At 44.6% G+C, this 27486-nt stretch overlaps 1 protein-coding gene across 4 annotated transcripts in view; it reads right to left on the bottom strand.

Moving 5' to 3' along the window:
- Positions 1 to 27486, bottom strand: part of TACC1 (transforming acidic coiled-coil containing protein 1) — a 122341-nt gene that overhangs the window by 55285 nt on the left and 39570 nt on the right. For all 4 annotated transcript variants that reach the window (XM_073588815.1, XM_073588813.1, XM_073588814.1 and 1 more), the window contains exon 3: positions 6449 to 7250. In XM_073588815.1, the coding sequence (XP_073444916.1) occupies positions 6449 to 7250 (802 nt within the window). The remainder of the gene's footprint in view (positions 1 to 6448; positions 7251 to 27486) is intronic.

Raw genomic sequence — 27486 nt, 5'->3', positions numbered from 1 at the left:
GTGGTTGATAGTCCAACATGTTGGGGCAAAGAATTCCAGAGGATGGGGGCTATTCGGGAGAAGTCTTGGAGGCGGTTGGGTGAGGAGCGAATAAGTGTGGAGGAGAGAAGGAGGTCTTGGGAGGATCGGAGATTACGTGAAGGAAGGTATCGGGAGATTAGTTCAGAGATATATGGGGGAGACAGGTTATAGATGGCCTTGTAAGTCTGTATTAGTAATTTGAACTGGATATGCTGAGGGAATGGACGCCAGTGAAGAGATTTGCAGGGGGGAGAAGCGGAGGAGTAGCGAGGAGATGAATTAGTTGGGCAGCAGAGTTAAGGATGGACTGGAGAGGTGTGAGGGTGTTAGCAGGGAGACCACAGATAAGGATGTTGCAGTAGTCGAGGCGCGAGATAAGGGCGTGCACAAGCACTTTTGTAGATTGAGGGTTGAGGAAAGGACGGATTCTGGAAATATTTTTGAGCTGGAGGTGACAGGAGGTAGAAAGAGCTTGGATGTGCGGTTTGAAGGACAGGGCAGAGTCAAGTTTACTCCGAGGCAGCGGACTTCCGGTACTGGGGAAAGCGTGATGTCATTAATTGTGATAGATAGGTCAGGTAAGGAAGATCTGTGAGATGGAGGAAAGATGATGAGTTCGGATTTGTCCACATTGAGCTTGAGGAAGCGAGAGGAGAAGAAGGAGGATATGGCTGATAGACACTCCGGGATTCTGGACAGCAGAGAGTTGACAACAAATATAAACCTAGTACTCAACTTAAAAAGGTATTTGCAAGGCGGTTTATTGTAGTATACGAAAAAAGACGTTTCGGTCAATGTGACCTTCTTCAGTTACCACAAGGGTAAATATAATAAACAAAATGTCATATAAAAACAGAAAAGATAACAAAGGAAAACAGAAGTATATACATACAATAGTCAAAATGGTCATACAAAAATAGGATAAATTGGTCGCAGATAACGCCAGGTATCCCACACTGCCCATATCACGCCAAATAGTTTAGAAGGAGCCATGTGGTATATAGATTGTGTAGAGTTTATAGGCATCTATCAGAAACAACGATGGTGCTTTAAGCATCTAAAAAACAAGATGCGGTGAAATGGAGCGTATGATAGTAGTTGTGAATCATGTAGCAGATAAAAAAAAAAAAAAAAAAAAGGGACTTGCTGAGGAGAATAATCTCTCTCAGGTAATGAGCTGTGGAGGATATAGGGAGAGGGAGCATTATTGCAATGTGTGCATACATAGTATTACCTCCCCTGTTAATAGGTACATATCTAGCAGAGAGGTGATGTCTGGGCCAGAGAGGTAGGTCTGAGCGTCGTCAGCATAAAGGTGGTACTGGAATCCATGGGACATTATGAGTTGACCCAGGCCAAGGGTATAAATGTCTCTTATGCTACAGTTCTTTTATGGTCGTAGTAGAGTAGCATTTTGTAGTATTTTTTACAGCAAAAAAAATAAATAACACCAGGTGGAAACCTGACTGACCCTTTTACTATAGTCAGTCAATGAGGTAAAAATAATGGTTTAACCAGAGAGATCACGGGTGATCCTCATGGATCACTCATATTCATCATGGCTTCTGTAAAAATGGATACCATAAAGTCAGTGTGAACAGAGGCTAAATGCCTCCATATACATTGGTCTACCCCAGACTAATGAAAATAGGGGTTTCCTGACGTTACTCCGATAGATTATGAGGGAAAGAAGGATCCAGCACATTGGATTTCATATGAATGACCTTTTTTGGGGGGGTAGAAGAGTCTCCAAAAGAGCTCTCTGGAATAGAACACAGGCGCACGGCTGAGCGTTACGGTGTATGGGGGAGTTCGGAAAGATAGCTGCTGGCTCGCAACTATTTATTGTGTGAGGGGGCCTTAAGGATTATTAGACCTCTCTCCACTTATCCTAACATCCATTTATCTTTTCCTATAACCTCTACTTCTTTAACTTCTCCTACCAATCCACCATGTATTGCTTCTACTATTGCACCTCTCTTTAACTCATCCTTTAGCTCAGGGGAGGATGCATCCTGGGGGGGCACATATGCTAAATGAGGTCATTCTGTATGGTCCCAACCACAGACATGTACATCTGGGTATGGTGGCAGCAAAAGGAGTGGCACGTAATGCGGGAGCATACTAATGGTGCACTGTTTGACCATCTTTGGGACCCCCAAAAACCTGCAGAATGAAGGTATCCGGACCTCCATGTGGCACTGCAGTAAATAGCAGATGAAGATGAAGTGTAGAGGAGGCATTCATTAATTTGGCTCTCCGTGAAACTGTGGGTTTAGCATCTCACATAAATCACAATGTAAAGAACCACGAGATTGCTTGGCCTTTCATCCTGGTAAATGGAGCTAGCATTATTTATGGCATATACTTTTTATATACTTAAAGAGGTTGTCTGTGATTTTTACATTGTTGGCCTATCCTTAAGATAAATCATCAATAGCTGATCGGTGCGACAGCTGGCATCCCCGCTGATCAGCCATTCCTAGAGTTGGCCTGATGTGATCAGTTGTGGATCTGCACAGCACGTCTCCGTCAACTGTACAGTGGATGCAGCCACACACTGTACATTCGCACCCTATTGGAACAGTTAGGGTGCAGATATGCAGTACATGTCCATAGTCACTATTCAGTTGACCGATGTGCTGTGCAGCTCCACAACTGATCACATCGGGCCAACTCCAGGAATGGCTCATCAGCGGGGGTGCTAAGTGTCACTCCGACCCTGACCAGATTTTCATGACCCATCCTAAGGATAAGCCCAAAATGTAAAAGTCCAGGACACCCCCTTGGATATTTTTATCATGGTCCTTTTGGTTAATACAATCTGGCAATGAGGCACCAGGACCAAAACAGGTTGTGTGCCCATGCTTTTGCGCCTCCTATTAGTTAATAAACTCATTTCCTTTACCTACTCCTCCACATGGCTTCTAACCACTCCTGTTATTCCATATAACATGACCCTATTATTCCTGCTACTTGTTCATACCACCTCTTCCAATGATATTCCTCCGACACCCTATTTCCTTCTCCTATTCCACCAATATTCTCCTTTCTGGCCCATGTATACACAGAACATGTGTATACATGTGTATACACAGAACCTGTCCCCCCGCTATTCCCCAGCTTCTCCCCTCTGTCAATCCCTTCACTGGCTCCCAATTGCCCAGAGACTCCATTACAAAACCCTAACCATGACATACAAAGCCATCCACAACTTGTCTCCTCCATACATCTGTGACCTCGTCTCCCGGTACTTTCCTGCACGCAACCTCCGATCCTCACAAGATCTCCTTCTCTACTCCCCTCTTATCTCCTCTTCCCACAATCGCATACAAGATTTCTCTCGCGCATCACCCCTACTCTGGAACTCTCTACCACAACATATCAGACTCTCACCTACCATCGAAACCTTCAAAAAGAGCCTGAAGACCCACCTCTTCCGACAAGCCTACAACTTGCACTAACCACCGACCGACCAAACCGCTGCACGACCAGCTCTACCCTCGCCTACTGTATTATCACCCATCCCTTGAAGATTGTGAGCCCTCGCGGGCAGGGTCCTCTCTCCTCCTGTACCAGTTATGACTTGTATTGTTTAAGATTATTGTACTTGTTTTTATGTATACCCCCCTCACATGTAAAGCGCCATGGAATAAATGGCGCTATAACAATAAATAATAATAATAATAATAATAACATGCATGCTGAAAAATGACTCCATTCTCGTCACAAGATACAGAGAATACTTACAACAGAAAACAGAGAAATTTCACTTGCTCAGAAGTCCTGAGGCAAATAAGAAAAAGAGAGGAGAGGACAAATGAACCAGAAGAGACTGAAGAATGGCGACATAGCAATCACCCGCTTGGTTCTCCGTAGACATGCATACACTTGGTATATTAGTAGATGTAGTGATAGTAGACTTAGAGGTGTAAAAGGGGTACAATGATCCGTTGAGCAATGGGATCCATAAATACTAGACCTCAAAGTGCATGCATGGAAAATACAAATAGTAGCGATGGTCTAGGCGACATCGCTTCTCCTTATGGTGGCCACCAAGTCGTGAAGTGAGACTTATAGGTCAAGCAATGCAAACAAACTCTCCTTCAAGAAGAAGAAAGCCATCTCTCTAGTGGAGGCGACCACTCTAGGTCAACGTCAAAACTTTAAAGGGGTTGTCCATCTTTAGAGATTTGTAACTGGAGCTGATATTCATGTTAGCAATTGGTTTCATTGGAAATTTTGCACTGCTTTCCTTCCATAACCTATGTGTTGTACTGTCTATTGCTGGCTGGCTCATGCCTTAATTGAGAGTCTGTCAGCGAGTCCACTAAGGTTGCCTGCCGGGCAGCTTATAATGCTCATCTCTCTTTTTCTGAACTCCTATCAAGCGATTGATGACCACATCAAGGTTGAATGTGCAAGGAAACTAAAAACCTATAAAAGCAAAACAGTACTACATTTTTAATGTAACCCAATTGCAAAAATACATTTTTAACCCCAAATACATATATTTAAGAAAAAAAATGTCCCCAAAAGAAGGACAACCCATTAACAAGCTTTGTCGCGGTGAAGGCTTTTTTTCCCTTTGGAAAAGACTGTGGTTTGGCTAAATAACCTAAGTGATGGTGGAAAGGCTCTATGAATAGAAAAAAAATGGTGAAGACAAGTAGATGAATGGAATACTACTCTATGATATGGACAAGGAATATGAAGAGAACAACTATGGTGTTATAGTGAGGTTATATGAAGTAACAGGAAACAGTAAAATCGGAAACTATATGGAAGAAAACATAATGGGAGAAGAAAAGGAGCATATATAAAATGGCAAATTTTATTACTTTCATATCAAAAAGTCATAACAGTAATAACAGTATACATATAGACAGTACAAGATAAAAAAAAAGGAGAGAGCAAAAATGAGGGACCAAAGCCAGGGTCCAATGCCAGCAGAAAGTACAAATGATTAGGCGCACGGTTACCCCTGAAATGGATAATAAGGTGCTTAACGTCTAGATAAAATGACCAGGTGAGTGCCAATCAAAAAAATAGGGGCAACTAGAGTCAATATAAATATTAGCTGGCGCAGACCACCAGGAATGAACCCAGGATGGGCCCCCAAACCCCAGTGTGCTGTCCTGATATCACGTAATACCCTTGAGAAAGCCGTTCCACTTCTGGTGAAACGCGCGTCAGGGGTTCCCCCTTCGGGTTCATACCTGGTGTCCTGTGCCCACTCCCCAGTGGTAAGCGTTACTCTCCCCCTTTTTTTACTTGAGCCATACAATTGTTACTTCTGTTTATTACATTGTATGAACAGTTGCGGGGGACTCCTTACTGGGGTATTATTACGTGATATCGGGACAGCACACCGGGGTTTGGGGGCCAATCCTGGGTTCGTTCCTGGTGGTCTGCGCCAGCTTTTATATTGACTCTGGTTGCCCCTATTTTTTTGATTGGCACTCGCCTGGTCATTTTATCTAGATGTTAAGCACCTTATTATCCATTTCAGGGGTAACCGTGCGCCTGATCATTTGTACTTTCTGCTGGCATTGGACCCTGGGTTTGGTCCCTCATTTTTGCATCATGTACTGTCTATATGTATACTATTATTACTGTTATGATATCAGACTAATAAAATTTGCCATTTTATATATATGCTCATTTTCTTCTCCCATTATTATATATTCTATGGAGGCTTGAGCTTTATCATGTTTTTGGAACATTTGGGTGCTAATTTTGCACTTTTCTGCCTCTGAGTAAATCATGCTACCTAGTGTTGCTATCATGAAAAAAAAACAAAACAAAACATGAAGGATACATTTCAAAACATAAAAGGGAATAGGTATGACTTTTATAGAGTTATTCTGTCTGCAAGGTTGGAGTGGCCCACCAGAGAACTGGAGAATCCTCCAGTGGGCCCTGGCTTCTCCCTCAGGAGAGTTCATAGTGCAAACCTTGCAGCTGCTATGGGGCCCTCAGAATTAAATCCTCTGGTGGGTCCAGTGTTCTTCGGTCTGACACTGTCTGTCTGTGTCGACTATTAAGAGGATTGCAATCATTGATAAATGTATTCCACAATACAGCACCACACCTGGGATTATGAGATATTGCAGTTCAGCTTCAATAATGTTAATTTGTCTAAATTATAGGTTGAACCTACCATTTAATTTGGGATATCTCAATTTATTTCTGAATCAGCCCCTTTAAAACCCTGAAACTAGCCAATGAAAACTGAAATTCATTACGGAACAAAAATATGGACATGTGGTCTTCAACAATGTGTTCAGGGTGACAAGGTAACCTACCGTATTTTGAGTGAGTTTGAAGCAAATCATTTTAATATATACGGTATTCTAGTACAATTATTCTATCCCAATCATAAGGGAACAGTGGCATCAGGTGATACAGGTATTGGGATACTTGCGTAATTAGGCGTGATCTTCCCAACTTTGGAGAGGACCGGGCACTTCCAGTCCCTTTCCTTGGTTTAGGTTCCTGGGAAAGATCCGTTTCAGAGCTGGACAAAGTCTTTGATGGCTTATGATGGTCCAGAGAATCATCATCAAAGTCTTTGCTGAAGCCAGTTGGTGCCTTTGTCACAGTAGGAGAGGAAGACAAGGTAGACTTTCCACCAAATGGATTGAAATTGGGGTCATCCCACTGGCTAGGGTCAAAATTATGAGAAGATTTGGAAAGAGGGACCTCCTCTGGGTTGAAAGAGATATCTCCGCTCTTGGTTGTTGATTTCGGGCTGTTCTCTCTTATCATCTTTGATGGAAGTTTACTGACAGATTTTAGAACTTTCCTTGCGGGATTGTTTTGAACATTTTCAGGTGATTCCATTGAATCTTGGTCAAAGTTTTGCTCAGAAGAATCTATTGCAAAGCCATTCTCTGACTGTACACCTTTATTATTATTGAACTGGTCATCTTCTATCAAATGTTTCCCCTCTACCATTTTTTGCTGAATATCGTTGTCATCAGATGGAAAAATAAGTTTAACTACAGATGGATCTTCTGGTGGCTGTACCACCGTGCTCTCAGGAATGGATTCTTGGACTGCACAATTCGATGTCTTCATGATAGGACCATCAGACACACTTGTAACTCTGTCCACCTTGGTTTCAAGGCAAACATCTAAGGTTCCATTACTTGTTATATTGTTGTTTTCATTAAGAGATAATTCGGACAGACATTTGGTGACATTTTTCTTTGTTTCTGCCAAACCTATAAAACATGGGATGAAAAAAATAAATTTAAAAAAATAATGCAATACTTTTGGGGATGCATTAAGAAGTAAAACTCAAATCTTAAAAATATGTGGTCATTCATAAAATTTCAAATCTGGGGAATGTCCTGTTCTTGGAAACAATTTTCATAGACACACAGTTACGAAATTCAAGTTACTACATATGAATTCCATGTTCAGAGCCTCAATCTATTAGGCCAAATAAGGTCTCTTTCTCTGGAAGAACCAAACAAAAAACCTATTTGTAATAACCAGCCTAGGGAAATCAGACAGATGCAAGCTGGTATTATTATGCTGGGAAGGGGCAAATATTCATGGCCCCTTCAAGCTTATTAACATCAGTCCCCAGCTGTCTGCTTTGTCTCTGCTGTTTCTCAGCCACTCCAGAAATTGCATATTCATTAGATGCAGCAATTTTGGTGCTTAGCCTCAGCGCTTCACGATTTTCCTGGTGTGGTAGCAATCAGGGTAATGGGATTGTGGGACAGATGTCAGCAGCTGGCGCATGCCTACGTGTTAGTATTGGAGAGGCGTCTGTCAGACACCCCGATTACAAAAATAAAATTTAAAAAAAAAAATCTTTATTTGAAAGAAAATTCCTGAAAAACAGCAAAGTGAGATCTAAAACTTGACTTTCAATAAAGTACAGAAAATATAATAAATGCTGCCTAAAAAAAGCCTATAGCTGCAACGAAACCAGAAGGCAATTATATAGGCCTAATAATACAATCACATACACCATATAGATGTTCTAATCATATAGGTAAATTGTATATATTGGAAAAGATGGACATCTATATTGATGGTGAAATCAGCTATCAAGGAGTCTAAGTCCACACGAATATTTCAAATCCAATTCTGCAATATACAATGATTGGACTAAATACATCTGCTATAGATAGCCTGCAATATAAGATTAGCTACACAATCTCAGTAAACAACAATGTCCTATATATTAGCAGTGGTCAGAAAGACACAGAGATACGGTAGTCCTAACCATCAGGCTATAAGTATTGAGGCAAAGATTGGTAAGGAGTGGAAGGCCAATGCTCCATTAGATATAAATAAATATCTGGATCGGTCTCACCCATTTGTATAGGTAGTAAGGTCCTGGGAGAGTTTGAATACGGAGAAGTCCTTTCAGGAATAACGAGTCAGCAAAATAGCCCTATAAATCCCTAAAATGGCCAAAATATCTTGACTCCCCAAACTCCCACCCTGACAAGGGCAGTCCACAACCAGCCCTGTTGAGGCCTTGCACTGTCCCTCAGTGTGTCCTCACGCGTTTCATCAGACTACACTCTTCAGGGGACCTATAGCACATGTGGGGTTCTTTCCATATTGGTGCCCATATTGTTCTCATGATGGAGGCACCGACTTTTTTAACGCAGAAATGTAAAAGTTTTAAATTCACAACTTGTGTCATCGCTGGAGGATTTCTTTTCTTTCCCTGCCGATTACTAGCTATGCCTGGATCTGGCCGGCTCCGTGCGATATATACATTGCGAACACCACTATGGTCTTGTTGGTGAGCCGACTCTCCCTCTCCTCATACATTGGATATACACTGGAGCAGCAGACACTGCCGGGTCTCGCGTAGTACATTGTGAGAGCCGAATGATGAGCTGTGACATGACCGCAAGTGACATACGCAGCCTCAATCTCGAAGCTGCATAGGTCACTTGCGGTCATGTCTCATGAGTGATGACGTTACAGACGACATCGCCGGTGAGATATGACTGAGAGCGAACTAAGCAGCCTTGTTTAAGGCTGCATAAGTCACTCGCATTCATGTCTCACGGGTGATGACGTTACTGCCGAGGCTGCATAAGTCACCGCAGAGTATGGTGTGAGACCCAACTGCTGCTCCAGTCTATGGAGCCCCGTTCTCTGAATGAGGCTGGATCGTTGTGAGACATCCATGCAGACCGGCGTGGGAATTCCATTTGTACTACGGCGGACTAGTGTGGGGTTTTCATTTTTAATAAATGGGAGAAAAAGGGAAATTGTTGGAGTCTATTTTTTTTTTTTAAAGATTTTTTTTCTGTGTTTTTTTTTCTCTTTTTACTTACTGGGTTAGTAATAAGGTTGTGGATCGCCCGCCAGGGCAGTGGGGGTTACTCGGTACCGGGCCGGTGTCTCAGAGGGAGGTGTCACAGTGGCGGTGACCCGGTCCGTGGCCCTGGGCGTTCATGCAAAAGGGGTAAAACGTAGCTGAATAAAGTTTATAGGTGAATGATACGTGACGCCACCTGTGGTGCTCGGCAATGAAGGGGTTAAGCCGATGCTGCAGGCAGATCCACTGGGACAGATGGTATAAGGCAGCAAGATGTAAGAGCTCCCCACAGGTAGAGCTGTAGTCCCAGGCAGCAGTAATAGGTGTTGAGGGAAAGGGTGTAGTCTTAGGCACAAAGATGTAGCAGTGCTGAAGGGGTTGCAGGAAGAAGGCAATGACACAACAGGGTGCAGTTTCCTTTACCTTTGCTTTGCAAGTGCAGCCCAGGATCCAGATTACAGATGGAACAGGAGTTGATTAGCCTGGAAGCAACTTAGGAATCTCTCTATGCAGATGGGTTGTGTAGTCTCCTTCCTAGCGCTTATCTGAGGTACTTGCAGTACTGAGTTACACTGAAGTTCCTCTTGCTTGCTCTCTTTTAGAACGCCCCTCGTATGGCAGACAGCCGTAGCCTCCTCTTTCTGGCTCACACAAGTTGCTGCTGTGCCTCCAAGTCTTAGTTGGGAACAGAGCATTTACAGCCGCTTTTGTTCCTCCGGTTTCTGTTACAGGACCATCAGTATCCATACAACCTCGGATACCGGGGTCTGGACCATGCGCTACAGCTAGAAGTGAGCCTGTATGCTGCTCAATCCTCCAGCTCCTCTTTTCCATGTCCACACACTTCACCTTCTCCACACGAACTCCTCCTAACTTCCCTTTCCTGGCCCCAGAGAGCAGCTTCTCCCCCAGTTTGGTTCAGAGCTCCCTCTGCTGGCCTGGAGTGGGAACTGTGCTGTGTGCTGATTTGCCTGATAGAGAGATCCTTCATTGCTTCCAAGCATGACATCACACTCCCTAGGAGGAAGGTAATGCCATTGTGGCGACCATACTCCTGGGGGCGCCACATTCCCCCCCTAGTGCAATTCAGTACTCCCGGACTGAGAAAACATGCAAACATATTAAGCAAATGAACAATTGTAACGTTACAAGATTTCAAAAATGAAAAATTACAAAAAACCAAAGCTCCAAAAATAGTTCGTTTGACGATTAGTCCATGCATCAATGTCCATGGTCCATTTCCTGAGCATTTGGTAAACTAGGTACAAGTATAGTTTTGGCCACACATAGTCCTGTGGCCCAATTGTTTATCAAAACAAAATAAGATGTTTAAAAAGATTCTTACAGAGTCTCTGTAGGCACATAAGCTTGAAAAGGTTGCATATTTACATTTTACCATTTGCGTAACTTATTTACACACGAAACCTGAAGGGTGGTATACCTTGGGTACTACGGACAGATCTACATAGCACTGGTGTTGTTGGGGACCTTACTGGATGCCTTGTGGTAACTACTGTGTAGTGCGTGTTGTACTGGATACACTACTGGTGGTTCTGCGTAGCACAGGGATACTAGATTTCCTAGGACCACTTCTATTCACCGTGGGCATGACAGATTCACCACTGCCAGGGCGAGGATTCTCTTGCTCCACTGCTGGTGTGGCATCCGCTGCCTGTACTTGCAGGTTTTCAGGGTGGTCTTGAGTCACTTCTTCCTGCACTACCAGTTGGGGAAAGGTCAAAACTGGCACCACTATGGCCTGATTCGCTCTTGTCCAGTTTGCAGGAAATTCTCCGAGTATAGTGCTGACCTTTTTCTCTTCTTCCATGGGTTGAAGGTTGTTTTGCTCTCCCATTTTTTCCTTTAATTGGTCAGGGTACAGTTCCAGATGATCCCTCGATACTGCTGATCAGGTTTCTCCTCCATCCTTACTGATAAGGAACACTTTAGTGTTGTCGAAGTTTGATGGTAAGACGGTGTAGGGTTCAGCTTCCCATTGGTCATCCAATTTATGCATCCTCCTCTTCCTCTTTAGGACTTGTTCTCCTGGTGACAGGGGAACTGCAGGTGCATGTTGATTGTAGTTCTTTTCCTATTTTTGTCTTGCCTGCGATAGACTCTTTTCCACACACTCTTGCACTTTACGGTACTGCTGCTGCCGTTCTATATCCCAGTCAGCATCTGGTGATGTCACCTCAGGTGTAAGGACTCCCATATCCAAATCAATAAGCAACTTGCCAGGCCTCACTCTCATTAAATAGGCTGGAGTGCAGTCACAGGAATGTGATTGTAATCACAGGAATGTGATTGTAGAGGTCTACCAGATCTGGCAACTTCTCTGGCCACAGATTCCTCTCTTCCAAAGGCAAGGTCTTCAGTAGATCGATCACCATCTGATCATCTTTTCACACATGCCATTGGTCTGTGGTTGGTATGGCGCTGTCCTGATCTTCTTGCAACCGTACAAGTTACAGAATTCCTGGAACACTTCTGCCTCAAAGGCTGGGCCCTGATCTGTAAGCACTCGCTCGGAATATCCGTGTGGTCGACAAAAGTGCTGTCGGAATGCTCTGGCTGCTGTCCTGGCTGTTTGATCCTTGACAGGCACGACCACCAGGATTCTCGAGCAGTGGTCAATGATGGTAAGAGCATAAATGTAGCCTGAACAACTTAGGACCAGCTTCACATGGTCCAGGGCTACCAACTCGAGTGGCTGTTTAGTTATTATTGGCTGCAAAAGGAGCTCGCTGGCTGTTACAGTCCTTTCTGCGCAGGTTGCATTGTCCACACTCCCAGCACCAATTTTCAATGGCCTTCCTCATACCAGCCCAGTAGACTCTCTCCCGGAGCAAGGCCTCCAACTTCTTCCATCCGAAGTGTCCAGCTCCATTGTGGTACGCTTCCAAGACCATTGATGCCTCCCTCTTTGGGACTACCACCTGCCAGACCAGCTCGTGAGTGCGGGCATTGATACTCCTCCGACACAGCTTTCCCTCATAGATGAACAGCCTGCCTCTTTCCATCCACAACTGCTGGGTTTCTTCAGGAGCATCTGGACCTGGGCATGAGTCAGCTTGTGACAGTAGCTCCTTTACCAGGCGGATTGCGGGGTCGCTATCCTGCGTTTCTACCCAGTCATGATGAGGCAATGGATTTAGGGTGGCCTCTTTCACGATAGATCGTCTGTTTCTCACTCCATGGGCACGTTGGGCCGCAATTGGTCGGTGGAAGACAGGTAACTATTTCTTCGAGTGCCTCAGGGTCTTCTCCTGCATCTGGCAGATTGCCAATGCGCTGTCCAGAACGCCCATTCTTGTGCCCCGCTCGGTACTTGATGGTAAATTCATAGTTAGACAGTCGGGACATCCATCACTGCTCAAGTGCACCTAGTTTTGCAGTTTCCAAGTGAATCAGTGGGTTGTTGTCCGTGAAGATGGTAAACTTGGCTGAAGCTAGGTAATGCTTGAATCGTTCAGTCAGAGCCCAGACTATGGCAAGGAACTCCAGTTTAAAGGAACTGTAGTTGTCAGGGTTCCTTTCAGTGGGACGAAGCTTGCTGGCGTAGGAGATCACTCTTTGCCATTCTGAACCTGTGACAATACTGCTCCCAGTCCCACGTTGCTGGCATCAGTATACAGAACAAATGGTTGGTCATAATCTGGGTAGGCCAGAGCTTCATCTCCTGTGAGAGCCATTTTCAGTCGAGTGAAGGACCTCTCCAGTTCCTCATTCCATTCAAATGTAGAACTCTTCTTCTTGGTTTTCTTGGGCTGGCTCACTAGAAGATTTTGCATAGGTGTGGCTATCTCAGTGAAGCCTGTGATGAATCTTCAGTAGTAGCCTACCAACCCGAGGAATTGACGTACCTCATGGAGGTTGCTGGGCTTCTGCCAGTCCTGGATGACAGTGACTTTTTCAGCATCCGGTGCCACACCTTCTGCACTCACTACATGACCGAGGTACTGCACCTTGGGCTTCAGGAGGTGGCATTTGGATGGCTTCACTTTCAGGCCAAAGTTGGACAAGGCTTCAAACACCTCAGCCAGGTGCTCCAGATGGTCTTCATATGTCTTGGAGAAAACAATGACATCATCAAGGTACAACAGAACTGTCTCGAAGTTATTGTGTCCAAGACAGCACTCCACTAGCCACTGAAATGTCCCTGGGGCGCTGCAGAGCCCAATCGACATGTAGTTGAACTCGCAGAGACCCACTGGTGTAGTAAACGCTGTTTTCTCCTTGTCCGCCTCTGCCACGGGAACCTGCCAATACCCACTAGTGAGATCTAAGGTGGAAAAATATCAGTTTTAAGTGCGGCTAATGACTCTTCAATTCTGGGTAATGGGTAGGCATCCTTATGTGTAATGCTGTTAATTTTTCTGTAATCAAAACACATTCTCATGGTACCAGCTTTCTTTTTCACAATGACTATTTGAGCTGCCCAGGGGCTACAACTATCTATGATCACCCCAGCTTCCTTCATTTCCCGCAACATACTTTTCGCACATTGATATTGTGTTGGGGGTATAGGCCGGTACCTTTCTTTAATGGGTGGATGATCTCCGGTGGGGATATGGTGATGAACCCCTTTTGCCTTCCCAAAGTCTAGAGGGTGTTTGCTGAATACCCGCTCATACTCCTGAGCCACTCGGTAAAGCCCACTCTTTGGTATGAAGGGGTGGAATCAGTTCCCACATGCAGCTGCTGACACCACTCCTCCAGCTGCTTTACAGAGCCATTGTTCCTTGCCTGGTCGGATGAGACCAAGAGCTCTGCTGCCTGTATTGCGTTGTTACTGACAGTAAGCAGCTTAGCAACTGTGACATACCGAACTATTGTGGCCTCCTCCTCCCCACAATTCAAGAGGCGTACAGGTACTCTCCCTTTGCGGACATCAACTACCCCTCTGGCTGTCAGGACAGTGGGTCGGCTATCAGAGTACACTGGCTCTACCAATGCTTGGTAATCTTTTCCTCTGAGGCTGATAGCTGCCCGACACCAAATTAACATTTCACATCTGGGGGGTATCGCAATGGGGAAAGGATCACTCACTCTGACGCTGCCAATTTCTCCGCCAGACAGTTCTACCTGCTGTCTTTGCATCAGGGCCTTGATCTCCTTCTGCAGGACTCGTTCACTGGAACCAGCAGTCTCAGCCACCTGTTGCAACAAAACAATAACCTCGGCAAGACAATTTTCAATCACATTAGTACCTAAGGTCATCAGTGGGTTACATTCTCATCGATCAATGTCTACAACCATCAGACCTTGAGATTTTAACTCTACTTGCCCCACTTTAATGGTAATCTCTTTACATCCTACTTGCGGCAACGACTGACCATTGCTGGCAACTATTGTCAGCTCATCACTTGGGCCATGAGTAAGTTCAGAATCAGCCCAATACTGTTTGTAAAGGACATATGGCATAGTGGTCACCCGCGAGTCAGTGTCCAGCAAAGCATTCATGGGGATGCCGTCAATCACCACTGGGAGGACCGGTCGCCCTCCAACATACTTGGCTAGCCAGTTCTTTGGGGCCCTTGTGGTCCTACTCCTGGGGGTTGGCCCTCTGCCCCAGGGGTTGCTCGTTTAAATAACAGAATCTTGCGATGTGGCCTGCCTTGCGGCAGTGACGACAGATGGGACGTCGGTCCTGGTCATAGCGATCATTGTCTCTCCCTCAGAGTGGCGGGATCCTCTTCTTCCGCAGCCACAGGACATACTCTGGACTGGAGGCCAGCTGGATCTTCTCCTTTGAGGGCACCTGCATGGACTGCACAGTTTTGGTAAGTGAAGCCATATTTTTGGTCAGCTCTTGGACCTGAAGGCGCAGTTCTGTAGATGGATCATTATCCAGAGTCTGCGCATCAGCCTCCACAGGGCTCGGAGGGAAAGATGCTGCTTCTTGGTGGTATGTAATTGCTGGACCCCTAGGGGGCGCTGGACGGCTGAGTCTGCGAAGTCTAGACCAGGGTTTTGTAGGGCTATGATGCGCAGCTGTGCTCTGTGGGTACTGGATAGGAGTCCCTCAATAAATTTCTCCTTTAACAGTCTGTCTCCATCTTTCACACTCTCTGGGTCAATCTGCTTTATGGCTCGCAGCGCCTCCTGCAGGTTAAGAGCATAGTCCCGTATAATGTCCTGCACTCTTTGCTTACACCCAAAGAATCTCATTTTTATTTCAGCTGCAGTGTGCATGTCAAAGGTGCTTCTTAGCTTAGCCAGATTCTTTTTAACAGTCTCTTTATCAGTGTCCTGCCAGGACTTTACTTCTCTTTGTGCTTCACCAGTTAGCTGCCCAATAAGGATGTTCACCTTTTGGCTTTCAGACACAGGATACACCGCAAACAAACTGCACAGTCTCTCTTTGAATTCACTCAGGGTATGTGACTCCACTGAGTACTGTGATAACCAGGCCGCTCCCGGTATATAGGGCATGGACAGCGGCATTATGGGGACTGCTGCGGTGGGCGCTTGTTATTGCGGTGCTCTGGCCGCGGCACTGGCCGCTGGATTCAGCGGTGCCATTGGAGCCGCAACTGCGCTGGCCCCTGCATCTTGCAGCGCTGTGGGGGGGTGCAGTGGCATTCACCGCTGCATCTTCTCTTGCCTCAGACATTCTCTTCCCCCCTAGTTAACGTTGGCCAGGCCCCATGGCTGGATGATCGGGGGCACTCCGGGACTGCAGGCCTCAGCTCCTCACTTCCCACCCGCTGGTCTCTTCCCACGCAGCACCTCACTTTTCACGCTCTTGCAAGCTCCGCCCACGATGGCACGCCCCTTTGGCTTCCCGTGCGCCAAGTGGCGGGGTAATGGCGGCAACTGCACAAGTCCACAGCACACAATACAGTCTCTGGCACACAGAAACCGGTGGTACCAGGCTTCGCAAATCCTGTTCGTGATGCCAAAATGGATTGCCCGCCAGGGCAGTGGGGTTACTCGGTACCGGGCCGGTGTCTTAGAGGGAGACGTCACAGTGGCAGTGACCCGGTCTGTGGCCCTGGGCGGCCATGCAAAAGGGGTGAAACGTAGTTGAATAAAGTTTATAGGTGAATGATACGTGACGCCACCTGTGGTGCTCGGCCATGAAGGGGTTAAGCCGACGCTGCAGGCAGATCCACTGGGACAGATGGTATAAGGCAGCAAGATGTAAGAGCTCCCCACAGGTAGAGCTGTAGTCCCAGGGCAGTAGTAATAGGTGTTGAGGGAAAGGGATGTAGCAGTGCTGAAGGGGTTGCAGGAAGAAGGCAATGTCACAACAGGGTGCAGTTTCCTTTACCTTTACTTTGCTTTGTAAGTGCAGTCCAGGATCCAGATGGAACAGGAGTTGATTAGCCTGGAAGCAACTTAGGAATCTCTCTATGCAGATGGGTTGTGTAGTCTCCTTCCTAGCGCTTATCTGAGGTACTTGCAGTACTGAGTTACACTGAAGTTCCTCTTGCTTGCTCTCTTTTAGAACTCCCCTCGTATGGCAGACAGCCGTAGCCTCCTCTTTCTGGCTCACACAAGTTGCTTCTGTGCCTCCGAGTCTTAGTTGGGAACAGAGCATTTACAGCTGCTTGTTCCTCCGGTTTCTGTTGCAGGACCACCAGTATCCATACAACCTCGGATACCGGGCTCCGGACCATGCGCTACAGCTAGAAGTGAGCCTGTATTCTGCTCAATCCTCCAGCTCCTCTTTTCCACGTCCACACACTTCACCTCCTAACTTCCCTTTCCTGGCCCCAGAGAGCAGCTCCTCCCCCAGTTTGGTTCAGCGCTCCCTCTGCTGGCCTGAAGTGGGAACTGTGCTGTGTGCCGATTTGTCTTATAGAGAGATCCTTCATTGCTTCCAAGCATGACATCACACTCCCTAGGAGGAAGGTAATGCCACTGTGGCGACCATACTACTAGGGGCGCCACAGTTGTCTGACAGACGCCTCTCCATTACTAACCTCTGGGCTTGATATCAGCAGACATTACACAGCTGACATCAACCCCACAATCCAATTACCCAGATTGCCACTACAGCAGGGCAATCAGGAAGAGCCAAGGTTAAGCGCCACAATTGGCACATCTAATGGATGCGCCATTTCTGGGGTAGTTGAGGGCTGGTCTTATTAGACTGGGAAGGGGACAATATCCATGGACCATCCCAGCCTATTAATATCAACCCTCAGTTGTCTGCTTTCCCTTGGCTGGTTATTAAAAATAAGGAGGGACACTACGTCATTTTTTTTCCCCCATTTATTATTTTTTTCATTTATTAAAAATACAGTAAACTACACATGCAAGACACTATTCTACTCCTCCATTTGGACCTCCACCTCCTGATCAAATAATAAAAAAAAATCTTTAAAGTAATTTCTCTATCCACATTTGTTTGCAGGGCAGTTGTCCTTCTCTAACCCCCATTTTGCTTCCTTTTGCAGCCCCCTAGTCCCTACCATTTTACAGCACCAAAGTTCAGGTTCCCATTGACTTATATGGAGTACGGGTCCAGGGTCAGGGGTCAGGGTTCTGGTTCCCGAACCGAACGTTGGACCATAGTTTGGCCAAATCCGATGAATCTGAACTTCCATGATTCTGCTTAGCCCTACTCAACATTGATATTGCTCCATCAAGAAGGAAAAGTCGTTGAATTATGGAAATGACATATTAGTCATCTGCAAATGATGAAGGAAAAAAAAAAAAAGAGAGAATTTTTTCAAAACACCTCGATTTATTCAAATTAGAGTACAACCGCTACAAAACAGAAATCTCTGCACTTACACATCTTGGCTGCCATCTATATGAGGTTATTACTGGTTGTCTTAGGAATGTTCTGCTGCACTGAATGTACTTGGGCAAATCATCAAGATCCGCTGCTGGAAACTCCCTTTGCAATGCCATGAGGAAGCCTTCACTAGTGACTGGTACACCGGTCCTACTCCCAGAACTATGATGTGGGGTGGCATAATGTAGCCGGACACCTATACTCTTTACTCCAGCTATACTAACAGCTTGGCATAACATTGATTTAGTCGTGGAACCAGTGATATGGCCATATTACCAAAGCGTCTCAGAAGCAGTTTGCTTTTGCTACTGTGATATGCCTGCGTAGCCTAAACGTGTTATCATTACTGCAACATCTCCGGACGTGTCTCCCATCGAGCTCATCTGGGACGTCATTGGTCATCAATTACAAATGGAGCTGCCAGCAGCAGATCTTGATGATTTGTTCAAGTGTTCTCAGCGTGGCAGAACAGTCCTGAGCTATCCTTATTGATAGTAGACAAGACATGTTTTCTGCACGTGTTGCTCATTTCCATACTTAATAAAAAAAAAAATGATATTTTGTAAATTTAGTTTCCACTTTTTCATCACTTGAATATAATTAACATGTCTATCCAGTCTGTGATTTCTATAACACCACCACTTTTCCTTCTTGGAATTGCAATTTCAAAATTAATATATTCTGGAGAAACAGAATTCATATGGTAGAGAGAAGTTAAAACCATCCTGACCAGATATTCCTCAAACTGCAGGTAACATTCTCCCACATATATAGATTGTTCGTATTTGAAGCATATGAAAAAAGTGCATAAAAGGGATAATAATAGGGACTTGCATCATAATTCATGCTTCTTACGAAGATCTTATTCTCATGTAATGTAATGTATTAAAATAACTCTTCTCCTTCCAAACACACAACACAAGCATTGTGCGAGCGTGACTCCGGGGAGCATTAGTCTGTAATTACATTACAAATACATCGCTTTCATGTTAAGCCAAAAAAATGGGATTGTTGTATGTAAAAGCTATAATCACAGCAATTAAGTATGAAAGATGGCATTATATACCTTTAGTCCTGAAGGCAACGGTTAAAACGGAGACTTACTATTTTGAAGCCTAATACAAAATCTCTACCAGGGCCACCTACCATCCATCACGTATACAACCAATGCCCACTTATGTGGCAGAGACGCCTTTGGTCACCTTTAGGCACCAAGAAAGACCCAAATACGATTGTTACCATTATACCTGCTAATCTCCATCCTTATTTATTTAAATGGAGGCCCCGAACACATTAAAGTCAGAAGAACCTGTTGATATTCGAGTTGGTTGACAATCTGAAGTTTATTGGGGCCTCCTGAACCTCCTCTGATAAATTATAGCTGAAAAGATAAGGATCAAACACATCAAATTGATATGCCCAAAGTAGTGGTCTTGTATTCCAATTTTCCCACTCAACTGAATCCCAGATTCCAGCCCTCGGGGACAATCCAGTCATGAAAATTGACATTTCGGGTGAGCGGAACTCATGGACCGAAGTAGGACAGTTTCTAGAAGGAAGCAGCCATGTTTTTCATATCCTAGAAAGCCCCTTTAAATAAAGTGGGGGTCCAGCAGAGTCATTTTACGTAATGTGCACACAATATGTAGGAACGGCACGAATTCTCAGAAATGGGCGGTGTAGAACATTGTGGTTGGGACTAACGGCTGTGAGGATTTCCCCTTCTCCCGCCCAATGTCTTTTCTCGAAAGACACTACTTACATTGTTCATGCTTCCTTTATGAAATGGTCTCCTGACCTAAAGTCGCCCACAGTCTTCAAAACAAGAAAGTAATGCGAAGTATAATTTTCCATGTAGATGTAATGAACAAAATCAATTCTACTCGCTTTTTTCCTCCTGAACAGAAATTTTTTTTTACATGACGTTTCCTTTTAAAAGAAAATGAAAAATCAAAATCCTAGATGGTAATTAGGGAAATTTCTTACATTTTAGGCAAACTAAATGGAGCTGTCCGGTTTACAAAACCCATTTTCAAATACTCTGAGTCATCTTATGATGCATTTAGGTGATCAGTTAATTGGTGGACAAATGTTTGTAGGAACGCTTGTTCACGATTATCAGACAGCATAAACATGCCAGTGACCACCCGACAAACGAGCGATACTCTCAATCATCAAGCGATTGGACTGCTTATGCAGGCAAAAATGTATACGATGTATATGTATATATACGGCAGCATATTGCCTCATGTAAATCAGGAGATGTGCTGCCGATTAAGTGATAGGATTGAATGATTGTAGCAGCAATCATTCCGATGCATTGTTTGTTAGTCTGTGTAAACAGGACAGTAAACAAGCAACAAATAACTTCATAAATTGCAGATTGACGCTCGATATGGTGGATTTGGGTATCAAAATAGGCATCCATAGACACATCCATTAGGGCATGTACACCCTGCGCAATGGAACTGTGATGTGGTGGGCAGGTGGCTGGTCCGAGGTACACTGCTGGAGTAGATAGCAAATCTGAGGCCGATTGAGTCAACGGACTTAGGAGTAATACAGGATGAACAAGTGGCAGAGATGAAAAGATACTGTACTAAGAAGGAAGATATGTGAAGTGCTCTGCCCTGCCACCACCTGATGAGCTTGAACTCAGTAGTAAATGTTTGCCTGTTGTCAAGAACTTGATGTCCCCCTGAATTGTGTGCAGTGGCTCCTGAGGATGGAAGCCTGGAGGCAGCAGAGGCCTGTGAAATACAAGTGAGTGTGATGCACAGCACACTGGGACACCAATTGTCTGTAACAGAGCGTAACCGGACTGTGCTGTTCCGTCTAAGTTAAGATTATATGGTTTCATAGATTGTGTTATTTTCCATGCCGTGTACAATAGTTCTGCATTTGCTCTGCTGCCACCTGATTGTTTTTTTTCTGTATGGCAGCCTGCAGCTAATTAATTCTTGTACATGCCTTTCACTTCCGCATCAAGATTCAGGGCTTCTCTTCCTCTTTCCAGCCATTCTTAGTTTCACTTTCACCCGGGAGATACATGCTTGTACCGAGCTGTGAAAGGCATCAGTTTTTCGACCACACTTCGTTGCTCACACCTTGTTCTTAGCACTCTGCATTTCTGGAGAACCTTTTGTATTACCAATCATACGCTGTATGTCCAGATTTCCAATTAAACAAGTCTGGACTGTACAATCCCTGGTGTGCATTATTTCTCCGGACCCTGAGCAACCATGGTCCTGTCTGGCCTGCATTAAGGAAACAAAGGTAGGAATCTCTCCCAGCCCCTATTCACCAGCCACATCTTCATTCGCCTTATGCGGGGACAGAACACAGACTGAAGAGCAGTTATGACTACTGCTCTGCAGCACTTTACATTTGGTGTAGTCAGCAGGATTGATCCATGCATCAAGAAAACTTGGCAGATGTGAAGTCAAAAAATGGTGATGAACACAGAAGGCAAAATGGTGGTGAGTGGTGTGAAATGGCAAGACGGACCCACCCCTCGTGGGTGTAAACAAAGTGAAAGAGCGCGAAAATCCGTCCAGCCTGAGAAGTGGCATTTCCAAAGAGGCTGGTCTATAGTGAGCGGTGCCGCTCCTATGGAAAAAGAAACCACGCCCTTTGCAGTAAATCAATGGAGAACCGGCACAGACTCCCAGAAAACAGGCAGGTGAGCCAGAAGTAGCTCCACCAAGGAAGGGGAGGTTCCATGGAAAAGTACACCCTTGGAAAAGGAGGCTGGCACCGTTGTTGGTGAGCAGAGAGCATCGAAAACAAGTTACCATGGAATGGTTTTATAATGTGGCACTCTGAGATGGGCTCAATGGTAGCAGAAGATGCAAGAGATGGAGCAGGAAATACGGCAGAGAGGATTTAGGCCTTCAGAAGATCTACCAGAGCCCTTAGCGAAAATTTGATATCCAGAGTCGGACCCCAGACTGAGGTCCCCAAGCCAAAACTGAAGCAGCTGTATTAGTATGGCAGAAGCCATGCGGCCGGGCAACACGGCTGAAGGCCCTGGCGGCAACAACCTGTGGTGGAGTGTACCTTGACCCCCTAAAGACACGCCAGCCCCGGAGACAGCCCCTCTGTCCTGACACGGATGTACGTGGAAGAGACCCAAGCCTCAGACCCTGAAAGGCAAGATGGGTGTTAAGAGTGATTCAGGGAAAGAAGAAGTGGGAAAAGTGGGCGAGGGCATTTTTCTGGGAAAATGTAAAAAATATTCATTTTTTTTCTTCCAAATTTTTTTTTAATCTGTGAACCACCTGAAGGGTTAACAAACTTCTTTACCGTGGTTTTGAGCAGGTTGAGGGGTGCAGTTTTTAAAATGGTGTCACTTTTGTGTATTTTCATTTCAAAAGGCGATGTAGTCCCTAAAAAAGTTGTTTTTGTAATTTTTGGGGGAAAAATGAATAACTGCTGATTAACTTTTAACCCTTCTAAGGCTAGTTTCACACTTGCTTTTTTTTGCAGCGCGTTTTTCCCGCAAAAAAACGCATTGAAAAAACGCATACATAAGCATACAACTGCTGCGTTTTTTTCAAGCATTTTTATGAGCATGCATGAAAAAAACGCAGCGTTTTTATGCGTTTTTACCGCGTTTGCGTTTTTTTCCAACATTTTTAGGTGGCCCCTCACACTACCCAAACCATGACTTTACTAACCCTAACCCTGACCCTAACCCTGACCCTAACCCTTAACCAAATCATACTTAACCCTAACCCAAACCCTAAACCCTAACTAACCCTAACCCTAACCCTACCCCTGACCCTAACCCTAACCCTGACCCTAACCCTAACCCTAACCCTAACCCTTAACCAAACCATACTTAACCCTAATCCTGACCCTAACCCTGACCCTAACCCTAACCCTAACCCTAACCCTGACCCTAACCCTTAACCAAACCATACTTAACCCTAATCCTGACCCTAACCCTGACCCTAACCCTAACCCTGACCCTAACCCTTAACAAAACCATACTTAACCCTAATCCTGACCCTAACCCTGACCCTAATCCTTAACAAAACCATACTTAACCCTAACCCTGACCCTAACCCTGACCCTAACCCTAACCCTGACCCTAACCCTTAACAAAACCATACTTAACCCTAATCCTGACCCTAACCCTGACCCTAATCCTTAACAAAACCATACTTAACCCTAATCCTGACCCTAACCCTAACCCTAACCCTGACCCTAACCCTGACCCTAACCCTTAACAAAACCATGACCCTAATCCTTAACAAAACCATACTTAACCCTAACCCTGACCCAAACCCCAACCCTAACCCTGACCCTGACCATAACCCTAACCCTAAACCCCCTTAACTAACCCTAACTCTAACCCAAACCCCTAAATTCCATGGTTTTAAAAAAAAAAAACGCATATGCAAAAAAACGCATACATGAGCATGCCAGTGCGCACATATGCGCATCCATAGGCTATAATGGCCATTTTTAGCGCAAAACATGCGCATATGTGCGCATGCGCTTTTTTGCAGGGCCAAAAAATGCAACATGCTGCGTCTGGAAAATCACAACGCACACCCCAAAAAAACGCAGCGCATGAAAATCGCATACATGCGCTGACCAGTGCGCAGGTATGCGCACCCATGTTAAATATAGGGGAAAAAACGCATGCGCAGGTGTGCGTTTTTTTCCAGCGCTAAAAAACGCAAATGTGAAACCAGCCTAACTCCCTGACAAAAAATATTTTTAAAAAATACATATGTAAAGTAGACATGTGGTAAATGTTATTAATTAACTATTTTGTGCGATATAACTCTCCGGTTTTAGGACATAAAAACTAAAAATTTGTCACAATTTTGCTAAAATTCTGATATTTTCACAAATAAATGCAAAAAATAACCTACATTTATCACTAAAATGAAAATACAATGTGTTGCGAAAAAAAACACATTCTTAGAATCACTGGGATATACTGAAGTGTTCCAGAGCTCTTACCACATAAAAGGGACACTGGTCAGAATTTTAAAATTTGAACTGGTCAGGAAGGCGAAAACAGACGCAGGGGTGAAGGGGTTAATGTCAACTAATACAAGGACTTCTATTCAATTCATATGGATTTAATCTGATGGCGTTACAGGTTGCACTAGTCTCGATTGATCACACCACAGTAAGAGGCCATTATTCTTTTTTGAGAGCATTTTAGAAAATGGAAGCTGAAAATGGTCTTTGGGCACTAAGAACGTATACATGAGGCCGACTAATGTCCATGACTACAGATCTGTACAAGATCACACAGGAAAGGACACTCAGTCTTATCAGAGGTATATTACACATCAATGGAATATTCTCCACGACAGGAATGTGTTTTTTTCCCCTAAGGATGCTTAAACAAGGATTTTGACCAATGAAGGGTTAAGATGTCAGATGCCTTGTTGAAGCAGCCATACAAAAAAAATGCCAAGAATCTTTCTAGTAGAGAATGTTCCTGACATTTATTTCCAGTGCTGGCTGGTATGTGGTCTGAGGACACACCGAATATTCAATGCAAAATGTAAACAAGACAGGAATAGGCCCACGTCATAAAAGGAACATAACCCCCCCGCCAGAACCACACAGGAACCCAACACAATGGAGGAGTACCTTAGGATTACCATAATTATTATTATTTGTCAAATGCCAGAATAATGAGAAGTGCGAATGTTTTGAGGCATTTTTATTACTTACTGCAAAGTCAAAAGTTTCCATACATTTCATTAGCGTTTGGTACCATTGCCCTTAAGCTGAATGACTTGGATCAAACGTTTGTGGATCTTCCACAAGCTTCTCACAATAGTTGGTCGGAATTTAGTTCCATTCCTCCTGACAAATTGAAATTGAGAAGAGGTGAGTTCTCCTTCAATGGAAGTCTTCAAACAGAGACTGGACAGACATCTGACTGGGATGATTTAGCGAATCCTGCTTTGAGCAGGGGGTTGGACCAGATGGCCCAGGAGGTCCCTTCCAACTCTACGATTCTATGATTCTAAATTGGTGTAACTGATCCAGGTTTGTAGGTCGCCTTGCTCGCACCGGCCTTTTCAGCTTTGCCCATAAATTTTCAATCGGATTGAGATCAGGGTTTTGTGATGGCCGCTCCAAAACATTGACTTTGTTATCCTTAAGCCACTTTGATACCATTTTGGCAGTATGCTTCAGGTCATTGTCCATTTGGAAGACCCATTTCCGCCCAAGCTTTAACTTCCTGGCTGATGTCTTGAGATGTTGCTTCAGTATTGCCACATAATCTCCTTTTCTTATGATGCCAACTATTTTGTGACGTGCACAAGTCCTTCCTGCAGGCAAACAACCCCACAAAATGATGCTTCCACCCCCATGTTTCACAGTTGGGATGGTGTTCTTAGGCTTCCAAGCTTGTATATAAATATACATTTGAAAATTGTGCTGTGCATGTATATTCAGCCCCCTGTAGTCTGATACCCCTAAATAAAATCCTGAGGGACCAATTGTCCCCAAAAGTCACAATTAGTAAATTCAGTCCACCTGTGTGTAATTTATTTGTAGCATAACTACAGATGTTCTATGAATGCCTCAGAAATTTGTGTGAGAACATTAGAGATCAAACAGCCTCATGAAGATTAAAGGAACACACCAGACAGGTCAGGGATCAAGTTGTGGTAAAGCAAGGTTAGGAAAAAAAAAAAAAAAAAGGCAAAGCTCTGAACTTTTTACGGAGCACTGTGCAATCCATCATCCAAAAACGGAAGAAGTATGGCACAACTGTAAACCTACCAGGAAATGGCCACCCATCTAAACTGACATCCCAAGCAAGGCAAGCACTAATTAGAGAAGATGCAAAGATGCCCATGGTCACTCACTCTGGAAAAGCTGCCAGGGCCACAAACTTCAGGTGTGAGAATCTATCCCCAACTATTAGCCCTACTCCACAAATATGGCCTTTATGGAAGAGTTGCAAGTAGAAAGCCATTTTTTATTGCAAGCCATAAGAAGTCCTGTTTGCTTTTTGCAAAAAGCCATGTAAGAGTCAGTGTGATCATGTGGAAGAAGGTGCTCTGGTCAGATGAAACCATACGTCCATAGCTAAATGCTATGTAGGGCGTGAAACTAGCACTGCACATCACCCTGAAACCCATCCCCATCGTCAGATCCAACATCCACCAGCTCTGTGGTGGTCATGGAAGAGTGAAAAGGTTTCCAGTGGCCACCTGTGGAGCTCTAGTGACCTCCATGCCCAAGAGAGTTAAGGCATTACTTGAAAAGAATGGTGGCCACACAAAATATTGACACTTTGGGTACAATTTGGCCCTTTTCACTTAGGGGTGTAAAAAAATGGGTAGATTGTGGAATTAATCTGCGCTGCTAAATGATTCAAGGTCCAAAACATGTAGCCATTCAACTGTGGATTTAGCAAAGGCGTTTCAGTACTTTGAAACGCGTTGAATAAATCCACAATTGAATTGCTACATGTTTTGGACCTTGAATCATTCAGCAGCGCAGATTAAATCCAAAATCTACCCATTTTTTTTTTTACCTTCGGTTTGTCACGAGTGGACAGGTGGATCTGCTGCAGCGGATATCTCCACAAGTCTGTTTCACTTAGGGGTGAAAAAAGTATTTAGTCAGCCACCAATTGTGCAAGTTCTCCCACTTAAAAAGATGAGAGAGGCCTGTAATTGACATCAACTATGAGAGTCAAAATGAGAAAACAAATCCAGAAAAATCACTTTGTCTGATTAGGTAAGATTTATTTTGCAAATTATGGTGGAAAATAAGTTTTTGATCATTAACAAAAGTTCATCTCAATATTTTGTTATATATGCTTTGTTGGCAATGACAGAGGTCAAACGAATTATCTAAGTCTTCACAAGGTTGGCACACACTGTTGGTGGTATGTCGGCCCATTCCTCCATGCAGATCTCCTCTAGAGCAGTGATGTTTTGGGCCTGTCCCTGGGCAACACGGACTTTCAAATCCCTCCAAAGGTTTTCTATGGGGTTGATATCTGGAGACTGGCTAGGCCACTCCAGGACCTTCATATGCTTCTTACGAAGCCACTCCTTCATTGCCCTGGTGGTGTGCTTGGGATCATTATCATGCTGAAAGACTCTTCCACGTTTCATCTTTCTTTTTTACCCAACTTTATGTATGTGTATATTTCATATATCTCTCTCTCAATACAAAGTAGCAAGTATCTGTGAAATGTAAAGGAAATTACACATGGCTTACTAAATATTATATACCGCACATATATACACAGGGCTGGCGTTAGCGGCAGGCAGACTAGGCAGCTGCCTAGGGCCCCTGCTCCCTAGGGGCCCCCCAGCCAGTGGTGTGCTGATAATGGCGGCACACCATGCAACCGCTATGGGGCCTGCAAGTCAGGGGGCCTGCCTGGAAGCCA

Source organism: Dendrobates tinctorius, unplaced genomic scaffold (genome assembly GCF_039654945.1).
Source record: "Dendrobates tinctorius isolate UK_male_01 unplaced genomic scaffold, ASM3965494v1 ptg000104l, whole genome shotgun sequence".
Taxonomy (NCBI): Eukaryota; Metazoa; Chordata; class Amphibia; order Anura; family Dendrobatidae; genus Dendrobates; species Dendrobates tinctorius.
The sequence above is the reverse complement of the archived record's forward strand: the minus strand, read 5'-3'. Positions and strand labels throughout refer to the sequence as shown.